General features: G+C 36.2%; 1 protein-coding gene across 6 annotated transcripts in view; it reads left to right on the top strand.

Moving 5' to 3' along the window:
* The window catches only part of LOC150093872 (intersectin-1-like), a 510,882-nt gene that overhangs the window by 445,166 nt on the left and 47,281 nt on the right, over positions 1-18,435 (top strand). For all 6 annotated transcript variants that reach the window (XM_090413144.1, XM_090413145.1, XM_090413148.1 and 3 more), the window contains one exon: positions 13,677-13,815. In XM_090413144.1, coding sequence (XP_090269270.1) covers positions 13,677-13,815 — 139 coding nt within the window. The remainder of the gene's footprint in view (positions 1-13,676; positions 13,816-18,435) is intronic.

Below are 18,435 nucleotides of genomic sequence, written 5' to 3'. Positions count from 1 at the left end.
GAATAACAGAGGGGATAACGTACATCCTTGTCTGACACCAGATTTAATACGAAACCATCTTCCTGTACTTCAATTCTAACTGCTTAGTCAGTGGCCAGATTGGTTTGAAAGCACCAGTTCTTGTCTGATTACTGCAGTTAAACAAGCCTGAGCCCAGTTAGTACTTGGGAGGGCGACCCTGGGTGCTTCTGGCATTAATTTTTCAGTGGCTTCGTGTAGCATAATTGGTATGATCTCATCATCATCATCAAATTCCTGACATGTAACCTCAAGGGTGTACAGGATATTATGATAGTACCACATGAAGACCTTGACTTACAACTCATGTAAAGACTAGGTATTGCTTGATATAATACTCCATTGACACCATATAATTGTAGAGTTTTGATTAGCTTTTCTCTTGGCACCTTATTCCCACGATTTCTCAACTGTTTGTATAAAATGAAAATCTTATCCTGACAGCCTCTATTTGGCCTGAATCTAGCTTGTTCTTTACAAAGCTTCCCTTCCACAATCCTTCTCAACCATTTCTCAAGTATACTTGCTTAAATCAGGAACACTCAGTAGGGAAATACTTCTGTAATTCTCACATTCAGTTTTATTTCTCTTTTTGTATATGGGGTACTATGAGAGCTCTACTCTAATCATCTGGAATCTGTCCCTCTGTCCAGGCCTTCTGAACTATGCAATGCAGCAACTGCAAGACTTTTATACCTCCATACTTGAGCATTTCTGGTCTAATGGCATCTACTCCTACTGCCTTTCCACATTTCAAGCTGTTGATGGCTTTTTATACTTCAAGTATGGATATGCATGCCTAGTCAGTGTTTTTTACCACTGTGCTGTCATCACTGCTTGTTTCATTTAGCAGTTTTTCAAAGTAATTACTCCATACTTCAAGGATATCTTATTCTCCTGTTTTCATGCCACCTTTATCATCTATAATTCCTTTTACAGCACTCTTTCTTCCATTTCTAAGCTTCTTCAACAACCTCCAGACTATTTTGCCACCTTCTTGATATTTATTTTCTATGTTCTTGCCAAAGTCCTCCCATGACTTTTGTTTAGCTAGTTTTACACACTGTTTATCTTTCTTACATTTGTCTCTGTATTCTCTAAGAACACAAGCTGACTTATTTGCAACTTGATATGTTTTCTTCTTTTCCTTCACTGCCTCTTTAACTTCCTGTGTCCACCACGGAGTTCTGATTTTTCTATCATTGCAGACAACCTCACTACATGCCTCTCTAGCTGAATCAATCAATGTTTTCTTCAGGATTTGTTCCTGTTCTCAAACTCTTTCATTTTTTCTTGAATGATGTTTGTGTATTTTAGTCTACAGTTTCCATCTGAGAGCTGCTCAACTTTTATTTGGTTTAAAACTTTACATGTTCTTCTTTTCAATATGAAATTCAATTTTATTCTGCTCATGTCTAAATGGTGATCACTTCCAATTCAAATCCTCTGTATACTCTAGTGTCCTGCACCAGTGAGAAAACATCACCGTCAACAATAACATAGTCAATGACACTTTTCTTATTCTATGCTTCTTCTCTCCATGAGAATTTATGCATATTTTTATGTTGAAACATTGTTAGTAATAACCACTCCATGTTCTGAGCAGAAATGCAACAGGTATTTGCCATTATTATTAGCTTTGCTCTTTTCTCCAAATTTTCTCAAAATATTTCTGTATGTCTTACAGTAATTTCCTACTCTGCTATTTAGATCCCGAACGAGGACCAAGTTTTCTTTTTTCATTGTCAGTTGGTATCTCTAAAGTCTCAAAAAAATTTCTCCATTTCTATCTTAGTAGAGCTTTCTGTGAGATCATAGGCACAAATAAGGCTCATTGTCCAGTTTCCCATTCTAATATTTGCCCACCTCATTCTACTTGATATTGCCTGCCATTCAAGAAGATTAACCTCATATTTAGTGTTGAATACTATAGCTACTCCTTTTCCTTGATTGTTATTGCTGAATATAGCATTTTGTATTTATTGCTCAGAAAGATCTCACCAGTTTTTGTCTTTTTTGTTTCAGTCATCCCTATTATATCGATCTGGTACTTATCCAATTCCTCAGCCAGCTCCATTTCTTTGCAATTCATGCTTCTTATGTTGATAATACTGATCTTGAACTCTGGTAATGTTGAGTTGGGGTGTGTTTCAGGTTTTATTCCAGTAGCTGACTTTTCACTGTTCACTCTGGTTACCTGGCAAAAACAACGGGGTGGGGGGGGGGGGCTTGTTTATTTGGTGAAACCACAGCCGTCTTGAAATTGTCATGTTGTACCATCATTCTATTTGTGGTTTAAGCAAATTAGAATACAGTTTATTTGGCTAAATCTCAAATTGCCAGCCCATCCTTGTGTGCATAGTCTAGACAGATACCTAACAGGATGCACCAGGAGAAGGTGAGGATTGGACTTTAGGTCAGAAGCCCTGGTCGGTTCTCCACATTCTTTTAAAGGTTATGTGGAAGTCTCCTCTCAGTTATACAGCTTTTACTGTTAACCACCCCTGCATTTATTTTTAAGGAACTTTGCATAGTTTAATTGGTAGAATCTTGGTAGAATCTCAGATCTAGTCCGATTCTCTGTGAACGCTAATATTCTATTTATATTATAGTTTTTTTGTTGTGGTGGTGGTGACATTGATATATAATTTAATATTATATTAATATTTACTTGTTATAAGTTAGTAATGATGTAAGTTTTTCATGTAGTACTATCATAATATCCTGTACACCCCTTGAGGGTACATGTCAGGAATTTGATGATGATGATAATTTTGACTGTCTGCTATTTCCATTCAGTTTAAATGCTGTAGAATCTTTCTTAAAAGATTCTACAGCATTTAAACTGAATGGAAATAGCAAAAAGTCAAAATTATCACTTCATAAGTCTCAGATTCGACTAATCCTGAACTGTTCCAATATTGGGATTGTGCACCAAAACCTCCCTTAGAATTCTTGATGATGATGAGGATATACAGAAGAGAGTGATCTTCTTAATATTGACCTTTCTCTCACAGACTCCATTTGCTTTTTCATGAACACTCTGTTTTTGAATTATGCCTCTCCTATAGGTGCTTTCATGGGCATTGTTCTGCTGAACTGGCCACTATCAGTTCTCCACTTTCTTCTAATCATGTAAGAAATAGAGTTGTCACTAGTGAACATCAATACACTGCCCAGCTTTAAATGTACCTGAATAAATTTATCTTCTTCCTTCATTCCATCTATCTGTTCTTTGGAACAATCCTCCCCAAACTGTTTTTCCTAATATATAATTCCCATCTTTTAAAAAAAAAAAACAGCATGTTAACAGATTATAAATTAAGATGCCAAGAAATTATATTCTTGGTTTAATCCTTTATCCAAGTATAAGCAAATAAAAATTTGCACCTGAAGTAGCATCATGACTGGGATACTTGTATATAGAGGCTAAAGACTTCACAATGCAAGCCACATATCCTTATGAACATGCATAATACTATGTATTATGGGGAGGGCCACTACCTAAACCAATTTCAACGTTTATTGAGGTCTCATCGGTGGGAGCTAGACCCAAAAGTTGAAGTAATGCAGAAGTCATATTTCCATATACACGTAGTCAAAAGGTATCATACCTTATTACTAAAATACTCTGATTAGAGAAAGATAAATACTATAAATTAATGATACCAAGTCATTAGCCTCTATATACAAGTAGCTCAATCATGATGTTACTTCACATGCAAATTTTTATTTGCTTGCACTTGGATAAAGGATGAAACAAGAATATAATATCTTGGGCATCTTTAATTTATACTATAACCAACTGGGAAAAAGCGTTCAACATCTATATCTAATTGAGAGTATTTTAGTAATAAGGTGTGACACCTTTTAACTAATTGTATGTGGAAATATGACTTCTGCATTACTTCAACCTTGGTATCACTTCTGGGTCTGGCTCCCACTGATGAGACCTCAATAGAGGTCAAAACTGGTTTGGGTGGTGACCCTTCCCATAATGCATTGCATTATGGGATACTAAAGCAATTAATGTGAAGTCATTAGCCTCTATATACAAGTAGCCTAGTCGTGAAGTTACTTCACTTGCAAATTTTTCTTTGCTTACACTTGGATAAAGAATTAAACCAAGAATATAATTTCTTGGCATCTTTAGTTTATAGTATAACCAAGTAAAAATACTTTCAAATATTAACAGATTACATATTTTTCCTTAATCACTTGCCCATACATGGTACTATTATGTTATAGGTCTTGTGATCTTTCATATGTGGGGTCATTATATATTAAAAAAAGTTAGATGTTTAATTTATTCTTAAGCTTTCTGTTCATAATTTTATGAGGATTTATTTCAGATTTTCTCATTTCTCCTCTATGATTCTTTTGTGATTAGTTTTGTTGTAATGTAATTGATAGGCATTTTCCATTTTATATGTTATTCTTGGCCATGAAGGTTTAAATCAAATTTTTTGCTGTTACTGTACAATGGTCAGAATATAATTCAAAACGTTAATATGATCTTACATCTAGAATTAACTCATAACTTAATATTTGTAATTATGCAATCAATAACTGATTTATATTTTTGGGCTAATATGTATGTCTGTATTTCTTTATGTTTAAATACTGAGTTCATTATTCTCATGTTATAAATTTTAGCATTTTGAAGTTACCAATTATAGTTAGCGATCTCTTCTTCTTCTTCTATAGCTTCTCCCACTTAAGTGGGGTCACTGTTTGTTATGAGTCTCCTCCACACCTTCCTGTCTTGGGCTGTCACCACATCCAAGTTCTTCATCTTCAAGTCCTCTTCTACCAGCTCCCTCCATCTCTTCTTTGGCCGCCCACGCTTCCGCCTTCCTTGCACATCCATCTGCATGACCCTTCATCCCACATATTCGTCCTCCCTCCTCATCACATGACCAAACCATCTCAACCTTGCCTCCTGTATTTTCGCTCCTAAGTTCGTAACTTTCACTGTTCCCCTGACATAGTCATTTCTCAGATGATCCTTTCTGGTCACACCGCACATCCACCTAAGCATTCTCATCTCTGCTACTTCCATTCTGCTGATGTTATTTTTCCTCAGGGCCACAGTTTCTATAGCATATGTCATAGCTGGCCTCACTACTCTCCTATAAATTTTGCTTTTCAGATTGATCGACACCCTCTTATCGCATAACACTCCAGCCATCTCCCTCCAGTTCCTCCAACCCGCTTGTATCCTGCATCCCACTTCCTTCTCACCTCCTCCATCTTCTTCCACTGTTGAACCTAAGTATCTAAAGTCTCTCACCTTCCTGATGACATTTTCTTCCAGCTCCAGATCTGTCTCCTGGCCACCACCACCCACTGCGCAACACATATACTCTGTCTTACTTCTGCTCAGTCTCATACCTCTCTCTTCCAGTACTTTTCTCCATCTTTCCGGTTTAGATTCCGCTTCTTCTCTTGAATCTACACATAGCAAGATGTCATCTGCATACAACATTGTCCAAGGTGCATCTTCTCTCACCTCCTCTGTTACCACCTCCATCACAATATTAAACAGAAACGGACTTAATGCTGACCCTTGATGCAAGCCAACTGTTACTTGAAAACTTTCTGTCTGTCCCAAACAGGTCCGAACACTTGTCTTCACATTTCTGTACATTTCCCGCACCAACCTGACATATTTCTCCGGCACCTTCTTCTCCCTCAGACACCTCCAGACTTCTTGCCTTGGCACTCTATCGTATGCTTTCTCCAGATCAATAAATACCAGATGTAGCTCCCTTTGTTTCTCTCGATATTTTTCCATCATCTGTCGTAACCCAAAGATAGCATCTGTTGTTGATCTACCAGGCATGAAGCCAAATTGTTCTTTTGCAATCTCCACCTCCTCCCTCAATCTACCATCAAGAACCCTTTCTAGGATCTTCATTGTGTGGGACATCAACTTTATTCCTCTGTAATTTTTAGTCTTGTGCATCCCCTTTACCCTTGTAGATGGGAACAAGAGTACTCTCCCTCCATTCCTCAGGTATATTTTCCTGTTGGCAAACTTTCATGAACAGGTCCCACAGCAGGTCAATTCCCTCTTCCCCCAGTGCCTTCCATGCCTCCACTGGAATTCTGTCGGGGCCCACCGCTTTTCCATTCCTCATCCTCTTCATGGCCTCCGTCACTTCCATTCTATTGATGTTCTGCCCCATCCCCTCAGAAGGCTGCCCATCTCCTCTGTGAGTCCTTGCATTTTCTTCATTCAAAAGTCCCTCAAAGTATATTTTCCATCTGTTTCTTATGTCCACATCCCTCCATAATACTCTTCCTTCAGCATCTTTGATCTGCCTCACATGTAAGATGTCCTTAGCTGCTTTATTTCTACATTTCGCTAGTTGGTAAATTTTCCTCTGTCCTTCCTTTGTTTCTAATTGATCATACAGATCTTGATATGCCATGGCCTTTGCCTGTGCCACAACTCTCTTGGCTTCTTGCTTTCTCTCTTTGTACACCTCTCTGTCCTCTTACACTCTTGACTCATCCCACTTCTGCTTTGCCTTCCTCTTAGCTGTCACTGCCACTTGTACATCATTATTCCACCACCAACCCTCCTTCTGCTCTCTAATCTTTCCAGATGTCTCACCAAGCACCTCGATTGCACAGCTCAGGATTACTTTTGAATTATGTTTCCACCAATCTTGTACACTTTCCAGTCCATCCGAAATCCTCTCTAACACTCTCTCCCTAAAACGATTCCTCACACTCTCCTCTTTTAAGCGAAACCACTTAATTGTCTTCATCCCATGGCAACCAGAAGTTCTTATCTTCGATCTTATTTTAAAGTCTGTGCACAGCAGTCAGTGTTGTTGTGCTACTTGATCTGTTGGAATTACTTTACAGTTTGTCACAACCTTAAGATGTTTTCTTCTAGTCAAAATGTAGTCAATTTGTGAGCTGTTGTTACCACTTCTAAATGTTATCAAATGTTCTTCCCTCTTGAAGAAAAACGAGTTCACAATTGCCAGATCAAACGCTACTGCAAAGTCCACAACCCTCTCTCCTTCCTGGTTCATCATTCCCACTCCGTGGCCACCATGCACCCTTTCACAGTCTCTCTTCTGTCTTCCTATGTGCCCGTTCAAGTCTCCTCCGACAATCACCATCTCATTTTCTTCCAATTCCCTCATTTCTTCATCTAACATGTTCCAGAACTCATCTTTTTCCTCTGCTGTACAACCAACTTGCGGGGCATATACACATAATACGACCACCCGCTCTTCTCCAAGACCCAATTTCATTCGCATGATCCTGTCGTTCCTTCTACCCACGTCCAGTACTTCACCCTTCATTCTGCCACACACCACAATTCCTACACCATTTCTTCCCTCGTGATTCACTCCAGAGTAGAACAATTTATATCCATCTCCCAGTTCCTTTGCCTTTCCACCTTGTCTCCTGCACACATAAAATGTCCAACTTCCTCTTCCTCATCATGTCTGCCACCTCTCTTCCCCTTCCAGTCATGCTTCCAACATTCAGTGTTCCCACTCGCAACATCCTCTCCACCTGCTGGGCTCGCTTCTTTAACTGCACCCGCCCTTGATGCGGTAGCCCTCGTCCACTTCTCACAGCTGTAGGGCGATGTGGCTGCGCGTCGCTTAAGGGGTACGCCCTAGCCCTTATATCATTTTCTCTTCGACTCATAATCATAGTTTGAGTTGGCACTGAAGTTTTCCGACCGGATGCCCTTCCTGACATCAACCCTCGCATTTATCCTACCCTAGTAGCATAACCTATTACATTAGATACTGAGGTTAAAAGGATTAAATTTAGAGACAGTGTATCTCTAAATTTAATCCTTTGTTATAGTTAGCGGTACCTTGCCAAAGTTACTTATTTTTCATATTCTATCATTTAAATCTCTTGCTAGTAATAAACATTCTTCAGTTATTTATATAAAAAAATTTTAAAAAAAGTCAATTTCTTCTTCTGTGACCTCTTAATGTTTTGAGTCTAATTTCTAATCATCTTTCATTCCAGTAGTTATACAGTATGTCTCAAAGTGTCATGTTTTACTGTATATACAAATTACAAAAAACATTACTTACAATGGCTTTGCAAAGCATCATAATGCTTTTCAATTGTGACCAGTGCCCATTTATATGATGCTATGTTTCTTCTTACAATAGTTTTAGCAACATGACGTTCCACTGAATCAACCAATGCACAGTTTTCACAGACTCAGTTTGTTTACAACATCATTGGCTGGGCCTCTTTCACTCTGTGTTTCACTGTGAATTATAAACTGTTTCATAACTATTATTTTATGTTATTGTTGTTAATAATGGCAAAAGAAATCAGTTAGGGTACTGTTGTTTTCAGTGAAAAGAAGTAGATGTAAATGTAAGAAACGTAACCTATTACATTAGATACTGAGGTTAAAAGGATTAAATTTAGAGACAGTGTATCTCTAAATTTAATTCTTTGGTGGCCAAAAGGGTTGGCATGTTCTCTTAAGCCAAGCTATTCAGAATAACTTTTTCATTTCTGAAAATTATTCTAAATTTTTCATTTGCATATCTGACATAAATATAAATGCTTTATTTATGTCATTTATACACATACGTGACTGCTTAAAAACATTATTAATCCATAACATGCTGTATGACTAGGGTATGCCTGTAGTTAATTATTTCGTGGTACATGTTGCTTTTTCTGTCTTTCTGTTATTATACATATTTTAATGTGGACTTGGTTTAGTTGTTCATTAAGTTCATCTTTTTTATGTACGATGCAGTACTTCTTACGTTTCATGTTGCAATTTTCATTATGTTCCTGTATTTGTTCACCTTTTCCTAAATCATTGTCTATTCCTTGATAATCCATCTGGTTTTTCTATGGCTGAGACTTGAAAGTAATTCAAATTTCCCCAGACTGGCTACTAGCCTGCTGTTGCTAGATTTACCTCTGGCTGTTCAAGAAACACATTAACAGTTACCTTCTTTCTCCTTAATCACTTGCTTACATATGGCACTATTGTGTTAGTTGTTTTGTGACCTTGTGTGTGAAGTTGATAAAACATTATTAAAAGAGTGCAATAAAAGCTATTAGCACAATTTTTAAGTTATTAGGTGAGTTATTCTTAACACTCCAATGAAATAACAATCTAGAAAATTCAATTGAAAATCCCTTTAAAACCAAAGAAGCATAATTAGCCAAAAGGATTTGAAAACACTTGCAAATCAGTTATTATATGATATGAACTAATTATTTGATGATAGTTAATACAGAAGCATTGATGAAATAGAGCTTATTTCTAATAAGCTCTATTTTTAAATGGTTTAGATTCTATATAATGCTAAACCTCCTCCATCTATCATCATGGTGCTTAAGACCATAGTCTTTTGAAGTTCACACTGAACAAAGTGTGGTTACCACCACACCAAACAAAGGCAGGAAAACTAGCTTCATTATATATTTTGGAATATAAACTATTGACTTGGATAAGCAGATAGCTGATGGATAGATAGCAGAAAGTAGTGTATGGTGGTGTGAATCTACGTTGAAGGTGACCATTGTTGTTCATTCTGTACATTAATAATATTGGGAAGGACCCGATAGTAGATGTTCAGTTGTTTGCTAGGTTGATGCAAAGATAGGCAGGACAATCAGGGATACTATAGATATATAGCACTTAAAGAATTCGAATAGAATTCTGAGGTTAAAAGGATTAAATTTAGAGATGGTGTATTGACCACTGAGAATGATAATGGCTCTCAATTCAATGTTACTAAGTGAAGTTATGCACTTTGGTGTGATGAGATTTCTAATGACATTATATTGGCGGGATTGTGTTACAAGAAACTGAGGTTAGGGATCTTGGATATGTTGAATAGGAAACTGAAGTTCATAGCTCAGATTGTAAAAATTCAATATGACTCACAGGATAATTGCAATGCCGAAACAAGTATTGACATATTAAGGATAAGGAAGCCATTTTGCTTCTTTACAAGCCCTGAACTGCACTGGATTACTTGCTCAGATTTGATCTCCTGGGTTTGGAGGGGGGGATAAAGAAGCTAAGAAGCTGTGAAAAAGATGCAAAGAAAAAGAATAAAGATAATATCAGGATTATTGAATGGAGATTATAAGGACAGATTTCAGAGCATGTGAACTGCAGAAACTGGTGGATAGGAGAAAGGGGTGATACGGTAGTGGTCTATAAATTTTTGAAAGGCTGTTATAGGCTATCAACTGGTGAAATTTTTCTTTATATGGAAGATGGGAAGAGGACAAGGCGACATCTGTAGATGTTGAGTTCATATGTGGTTAAGGAATGGGTGAGAGCTAGATTTTTTCTCACAGAGTAGTGAGTGAATGGAACAGTTTGCCTGTTGCAGTGAGTGCAGCTAGTGCGAATGAGTTTAAGTGAGGGGTATCATATCACAACTGGTATAGGTGGTCTGCAGCCTCTTTTGATGAGTCCTTGACTCTCTGGAAGTCTCAGAAAATAATAAGAATAAATTCAGAACCACCACAGCTCAACATAATCCTCGCAACTACATTCCCAGGCTATTATTACCTGAAAACATAGTTTGTGATATGTCTTTAAAGGAGAAACTTTATTTATGGCACTACTGGCTTTTTATCAAATCCTACCACTCTTACTTGGTTACTTTTGACAGACTGGATTATAGAAATTAGCAGTCCCATGTTGGAAAGTTATATTCATCATAAATGAACTCTCAGTAAGTGCATAAATGTGATACTAAAGTGTATACAGCCTAAAAAGGCTTCAATTTGGAAGGATGTTATAATATATAATGATGATTTTGACATTGATCATTATATAGCTAAATATCAGTTTAAGAACTTACTGAGAGTTTGTTTATGGTTAATATAGCTTGTTGACATAGGACTGCTGTGATACTGATATGAGAATTCTTGCCTCTTGGGTTACTGCTTAGTCTCTGCTGAGAACCAATAGTTCAAAACAGTGTCAAGGCAGTGAAACTTTATCAGTGCACAAATAAAATGCAACTAAAGGGGTTTCTGAGCAGAGTTCATATCTTAAGTAGTTCAAATTAAGGCAATTCCTATTCTGATGGTTTATTATCATAAACTCTCTTGTAAAATTCAAAACTCTCATGTTTCTTTCATTTGTCTACATAATGATGACACATGTCAAAATCCTCATTATGTATTATATGGAGTTAAATTTTTTCTATTAATGTTAAAAATATATGATGGGGAATTTATGTAACCTGAAAGAATTAGTTGTTGTGCCTGGAGAGTTTGTTGTTGTTACGTGCCATCAGTACTTTCCATCTCACTCAGTCTCTTGTCTTTTCTTTCAGCAGTTGCAAATTAAAATTGATAAGTTCTGCATGTTCTCCAACTCTTTTGCTGTCTTCCTCTCCTTCTCATGTCCTCAGTCTTCCCCAGGATAACTGCTTCTGCTTTTTTCCAGTGATTCATGCTTCATAACAGACCCAAATCACATTAATTGTTTAGTAATCATTGCCTACAAAGAGCATTATGTCTTTATATTATCCAAAACCTCATTAGTCATTATTGTGGTCCATGGAGTTCTTAATAGTCTCCTCCTCTTCCATAATTCAAATGATTCAATTCACTTTGTCTTTCTTCTTACTTTATCCAGCTTTCTCATGTATATATCTCTACTGGAAATGCTATTGCATTTAATTAAAATGCATGTGTAGTGATTATCTAATTGAAGAATTGAGAATGTTATATTTTAGTTCCAATTAATGTAATTTCAGTTTAATGCTATGTATTAAAATAGTTTGAAAATGAAAGAGGAAGAAGATATTCAATGAATATACAATATCCAACCTGTATATGGAATAGCAAATCTTATATTGTGCATATTGGGTTTATAGTGGTGATACTCAATATATGGGTTGCTCGCTTTTTTTCCTCTCTCTCTTTTTTTTTTTTTTTTTTTTTTTTTTTTACTAGAGATTAATTTTTCTCTGGGTGCATTTTCCCCACTCATAAACATTAAAGTAACCATTTAGTAGCATACTATGTGTAATGTAAAAATATGAAGTATTTATCTGTGTAATTCCTAAGTTCTTAGCTGTCCTGATGGAAGGCCAATAATAGCGAATCCCTTGTTCTCTCCTGTCCAGTCATGTATTGGAAAATTTCTTTAGGATCTAAAGTCCCTTTAGTAACTTGCATGTTTTCATCATATCCCATTCTTTTCTGCCTGTTACCTAAACTTCTTAGCCACAGATCTTCAGTCTGTCATCATTGGGAGCACTCCAAACCAATTGCCTCTGAACACTCTCCACCTCTTCAACATTCCTGTCAAACCCAGGTGACTAAATCCGTGCACAGTAGTCCAGATGTCAGTATCAAAGCCTTATAAATAGGAATAACTTCCTTATTCCTGTTTGTCTGTTTCTTCAACATGCAAGTCTTCTTTTGGTCTACTTTACAGTGTATCCTCTGAACTTCAACTTCCTGTCCATGATTACCTGTAAATCCCTAGCCTCATCATTTTATTGCTGTACATAGAATCAGTATATATCAGCCTGTATACTTTATTTTATTTATTATTATCTGAGACCTCCAGGGAGTCAAGGACTCATCGAGGGAGGCTGTAAATTACCCAACCCAGCTATATAGTTATTTATGTAGTTATTTCATCCTTAAGTGTCTAATTTTACACTTTGACCACTGAAGTCTTCGTTATCTTTTTCCCAAACTATCAGTTTATTCATATCATTAGAAAACAGCTGGATAGTCTCTTACCTTCCCCCAGTGATGTCTGTCTTCGTGCCAAATCTCATTTTCTCCAACTTTGAAATAGTACTCCATCCACTTAGTATCCTCTCAATTTCTTTTGCAAATTCCAGCAGTATCATGGGTGTAGCCATCTGCCCTTATTCGGCTCAATTTCATATGATTGTAGAAAGTAAGTAAAATACTAAGCGAAGACTCCCCCCACACACACACACACACAAAGCCATGCCACTCCTCCGATAGAGTATTATATTCCTATCTGCTCATTCATGAATTATACCTTAACCACACAATTGGCCACACAAATAAATATATCAAATATACTTTCTGTATCCATATTATTTGTATAATATCTAAAGGTTAATCTGATTTCAGTGGACACTTCGCATCCATATAATTATGGGGGGTGGTTACATGCTGGTATGGTGGTTAATATCTGTTGTCTGTAATTTGGAGGCTCTGCATAACGGAATTATTTTGTCCTCTTGATTTTCCCATTGTACTCTATTAGCATTGAGACAAACAGGCTAGTTAAGGGCACTGCCATTTCTCTTGCACTTTCCCATAAACCATGAGCTGATCCCATCCAACTTCAAGCATACATGACATGCAGCTACTGTTTCAGTTCAATGCTGGTATGTTATACCCTTCTGACTTACCCTTGTACACTGTATGATAAGTTTTTCAACATTCATAAACAGCCATGCATGTTTCCATTAGCTCTTATTTCAAACAGAAATTGTAAAATGTTTTTTAATCTATACTAACACAATAATGTGAAATAGCAACATTGTACTTCTTGTTTATTTGCTATTTATCCTGAAAGTGGCTAATTTATTTATATTTGTCAGCTATTATGATTGCATATTGACTTTATGAATCATGATAAAATTCTTGATTTTCAGGTAAAAGGAAAGAAACGCCAAGTTGGTTGGTTTCCTGCATCTTATGTTAAACCTTGGGGTACTCCCGGCATTGAGAATACTCAGACTGTAGATGTATCAAATCAGTTAGCAAATTCAGAAAATAAAAGCAGTAGTAAAGGTAAAATGTATTTCTTATCTGCTGGTTTTAATAAAGTAAATGCTTAATTCAAATTCAATATCTCTAATTTTGATTGAATTTAAAATTGAAGCAACTAAGACTATGAGACTAATGCATGTATTCTTTAGCTGGTTTATCTTCTTTGCAGAATGAAAAACAAATTTCTGAAGATAAACTCCTCTCATCTCCATATGAGACTAGCTAGTTGAAAAATCCTAGTAAAGTTCTCTTGCATCTTAGACAGATTTTTGACCCAGCTTTTTTCATATGAATGGCACATATGATATTGATATTAACCACCATACCAGTGTGGAACAGTTTCTTAAAAATAAGATATACATGAGATTGTTCAACGTATAGTACACAAGTACCCTGGGCATAAAGTGGAAGAAAAAGAAATAATTGTTTCATAATAGATTTAGAATTGTAGATTATATTATTTTTGGAAACACACAAGGGGTCACTTAAGCATCAAAACTGAATAACTGTAAGATGATCTCTGCATAGCCTTTTAAGTAATATGGAGAGCTGACCAGGGCTCCTGACTTAATGTCAATCCTCTTCTCATGGTGCATCACATTAGTAGGTATTACTACCTAGATTCTGAACAAATGAGAATGGGATGGTAATTTCTGATTTAGCTGACCAAATTGTATTCTTATGGGCTTAAACCAAGGTAAAATGATGGTACATGATGGAAATACATAAATGAATGCTATTCCAAAGGGCAGCACTAGAGGAAATGAAGAAAGGGAAGAACAGTTTACTCTGGTTTTGAGTCAAACCATGAAGAGATGTTAGTAGCTGCTGAATGCATTTAAATGGAATTAAGAGCATGGAGGAATTATTGATGCCAGTTCTAATGAACAGTGATCATTGAAATATACAAATATGTCTGTATAAAGTGTATATAGTGAATTGGTGAGAGGCCATAACTCAACCTACTGGCCCCTTGTTTTAAATTGTTGATCATTGAATAAAAAAATAAAAATAAAAAGGAAGGTGTGAGATTCTTTTCTACATCTGAAGTTTCCATAAAATTAAATCTTTGCTTAAAAAAATAAAGTGGGTATGATTAATGGACAATCTTAACTTTTTTAGTGCTGTTATGGTTCATACCACAAATACTATTTTTCCTGCTGATATCATAGATATCAGAAGGAAATAATTATAAATAATATTTATAATTATTTACCATAACTCAGTGACTAATTTAGAATCCCCTGCTTTCAACCTCCTCTGGTTGAAGATTTCCTTGCCTGATTAATATTCATTGCCTTCCTCTTCATGAAGCTCGACCAGCTGCAAGCTAGTTATTCAAATAATGAGGTCATCTTCCTCAGTAACCTTAACTTTCACATCCAGCTGTCTCCCTTTTTCCAACATCAATGACCAAACTGACAGGATGCAGAAGTCTTTATCATAAGCAGTGACCTAATGGACCTAATGCAAATCATACATCCACCAACCTGAATTCCTGATAATGCTATTTGATCTCTTTTTTAACCAGTTCTCCTTCACGATTCACCATGGAAGTCACCTCTCCTCTTGGTAAGCCAGATCACAATCTTATATGAGTGTCCTATCTTCCATAATGATAATGACCTTTTAGAATCCCCTGCTTTCAACCTCCTCTGGTTGAAGATTTCCTTGCCTGATTAATATTCATTGCCTTCCTCTTCATGAAGCTCGACCAGCTGCAAGCTAGTTATTCAAATAATGAGGTCATCTTCCTCAGTAACCTTAACTTTCACATCCAGCTGTCTCCCTTTTTCCAACATCAATGACCAAACTGACAGGATGCAGAAGTCTTTATCATAAGCAGTGACCTAATGGACCTAATGCAAATCATACATCCACCAACCTGAATTCCTGATAATGCTATTTGATCTCTTTTTTAACCAGTTCTCCTTCACGATTCACCATGGAAGTCACCTCTCCTCTTGGTAAGCCAGATCACAATCTTATATGAGTGTCCTATCTTCCATAATGATAATGACCTTCCTCTAACCACTCAAAGCTCTGGCACTATAAAGGTACCAAATGTGTTGACCAGCAGAATATCTACTCTTCCTTTCCATAGACTAACTGTTGCTTCCTCTCCTTTCCTCTGACTAACACTGAACAAATCAGAGGAGATGTTGGTCAGAGGTCATTCTACCCAAAATTCGTGTCACTTTCCAAGCCCTTGTTCAACAAACTTTACCAAAGCAATTGAAAAAGAAAAAAAAAAAGCTTATTCCAGATGTCTTGCATCAAGAATCCCAACTTTGTACTCAGCCTATGCTTGAAGCACATAGTAAATACAAAAAAAGTCATCAGCACACTGTAAAGGCTAACAGCATAAAACTTGCCTCCTGTCCACATGGAACCTGTGCTGTCTAGTTTCTTGCAATGGCTACTGGATGCAAATTCTGCTCACCTGTGTTTTCAACTCTCTCTCTCTCTCACATAAACGCAGATTGCACAACTCTTACAGCACCCAATGACGAAAGTTTGGGTGCTGTAAGTGGTTTGCACCCTGAACCATCATTTAAAGCTGTAGCTTGCTATCAGTGATTTCAGTGGTATCAAGGTACAGCTGATTCTCTTTTTATATGGCTTTTTTTTTACACTTTTTTTGAAATAACACGATTTAGAAAACAAAAGCAATTCTATTTTTACACTATATTTTGATTTAACACGGTTCAAATGGTGCTTATTTTTAAAATTTCTGTTTGGATTCAGTTCTGTTTAAAAGGGTATTTCCATTATAATTATCATTTCCTAGTATGGTACATATGTACTTAAACTTGAATTTTGGGGAACCCCACTCAATGTTTTAAATATCAGGGATTACTCTACACTACAGAATGTAGACAAATGCCAAGTAGAACTTGCATAGCGAAATCACAAAAAAGTGTTGGTGGCTTTAAAGCAGCTAAGGATCATGTGACTCTATTATTTTGCAGCAATGCTTCAGGAGATCGTATATTAAAACCATTACTCATTAATCGATCCCTAAGACTGCTGACAATGAAAGGTGTGTATTTTAACACATCACCAGTGCACTGGAAGGCAAATAAAAAAAGTTGGCTTACAAAAAAAATTTTTAATGAATGGTTCCATCAATATTTTGTTCCAGAAGTTTTATGGGTTATAGACAATGTGCCTGTACATTCTGTTTTAAAACACCAGATGTGGAATTTTGCTTTCTGCTACCCAATACAGCATCCTTAATGCAACCACTAGAGCAGGGTGTGATTGCAGCCTTCAAAACTTACTACATAAGAAGAACATTCCAATACATTTTGGATAAACTAGATAATGATAATTTACTGACAGTTATTGACTTGTGGAAGAAATTTTCTGTTTTGGATTGCATCAAACTTGCTAAGTTGGTGTTATCAGAATTGAAACCATCAACTTTAAATGCATGCTGGAAAGCTGCTTAGCCAGAATGTGTGAAAAAGAAAAACCCTGTATCCCATACAACTGAATATTCCAATATCATCAGATTAGCACATGCAGTTGGCAGAGAAGGATTTGATGATTTTTTGTCTGCAGATGTTGAAGAATTGATGGTTGACAAGGCTGTTAGTGATGATGAAATAATAGAAGTTGTCCTTGAGAATCTCGATGAAAAAGTAAACAGTGATGATGATGATGAAGAGATTCTACTCACTCACAGGATTAATTAAAGAAGGGCTTCGAATGGCTAGTAAAATTGAAAAGTTATTTTCTTACACATGATCCAAATACTGAACGAGCTGGACAGTTTAAACGGGAACTGAAATCATGTATGGTGCGATATAAAGATTCATACAAAGATCTAGTCAAAACAGGATCTCAACGATTAATTACAAAGTTTGTGGTAAAAAAAAAAAAATCAACCTTCAGAATTATTGGTAATTAGTGCTTATTTAGTTCCTTTTACTGAAGAAAATGTTTCGTCATTGCAGTATGAACAGGACAGCCAATGCATTTCGAGTGATGGAAGTGGTTTAATTCCAGTCTCACACAAAAGACTGCGGCTACTGTCAGAAAGTGACGGTGAATAAAATTTAACTAATAACCATATGTGCAGGTGTATTTGAGCCTTTTCAAATTTCTGTTTTATTAGTGACACACTATTTTCTTTAAGAGATGTGTATATATATATATATATATATATATATATATATATGTTTTGATTGAAAATAACTTATTCTTCGTATCGGGTTTTCACATCTGGAACCATTCTTCTATTTTTTCATATGCACTGTATTCTTTTTCACATGGTTTTCATTTACACAAATTTTTCTGGAACCAATCTACCCTGTAAATGAAGAATTGGGTGTAATTAAAATCATTAGATTCTAATGATTGCTGCTCATGTTCCTAAACACTTGTGTTGTTGTCTGTAAATAGTAAATTTTTTGGTTGATTTTTCTGAGATGTAAATGTGCCTGTACCAAACATCAACTAACTCGGCGATGGACACTAGAAAAAATTTCTCTGGTTAACAGCTATAATTAAACCTATAACTGGTCTTCTGGAGGTTTGCTAGCACCATTGTACAGAAAATATCTTGCCAGAAGGTCACACAGACAAAAGAAATACTTCATTTTGAAAAATAAATAAAATAAATTAGACTATCAT

The sequence above is a fragment of the Typopeltis vanoorti genome, chromosome 23 (assembly GCF_054136105.1).
Source record: "Typopeltis vanoorti isolate ZY-2024b chromosome 23, IOZ_Tvanoo_1.0, whole genome shotgun sequence".
Taxonomy (NCBI): Eukaryota; Metazoa; Arthropoda; class Arachnida; order Uropygi; family Thelyphonidae; genus Typopeltis; species Typopeltis vanoorti.
The sequence above is the reverse complement of the archived record's forward strand: the minus strand, read 5'-3'. Positions and strand labels throughout refer to the sequence as shown.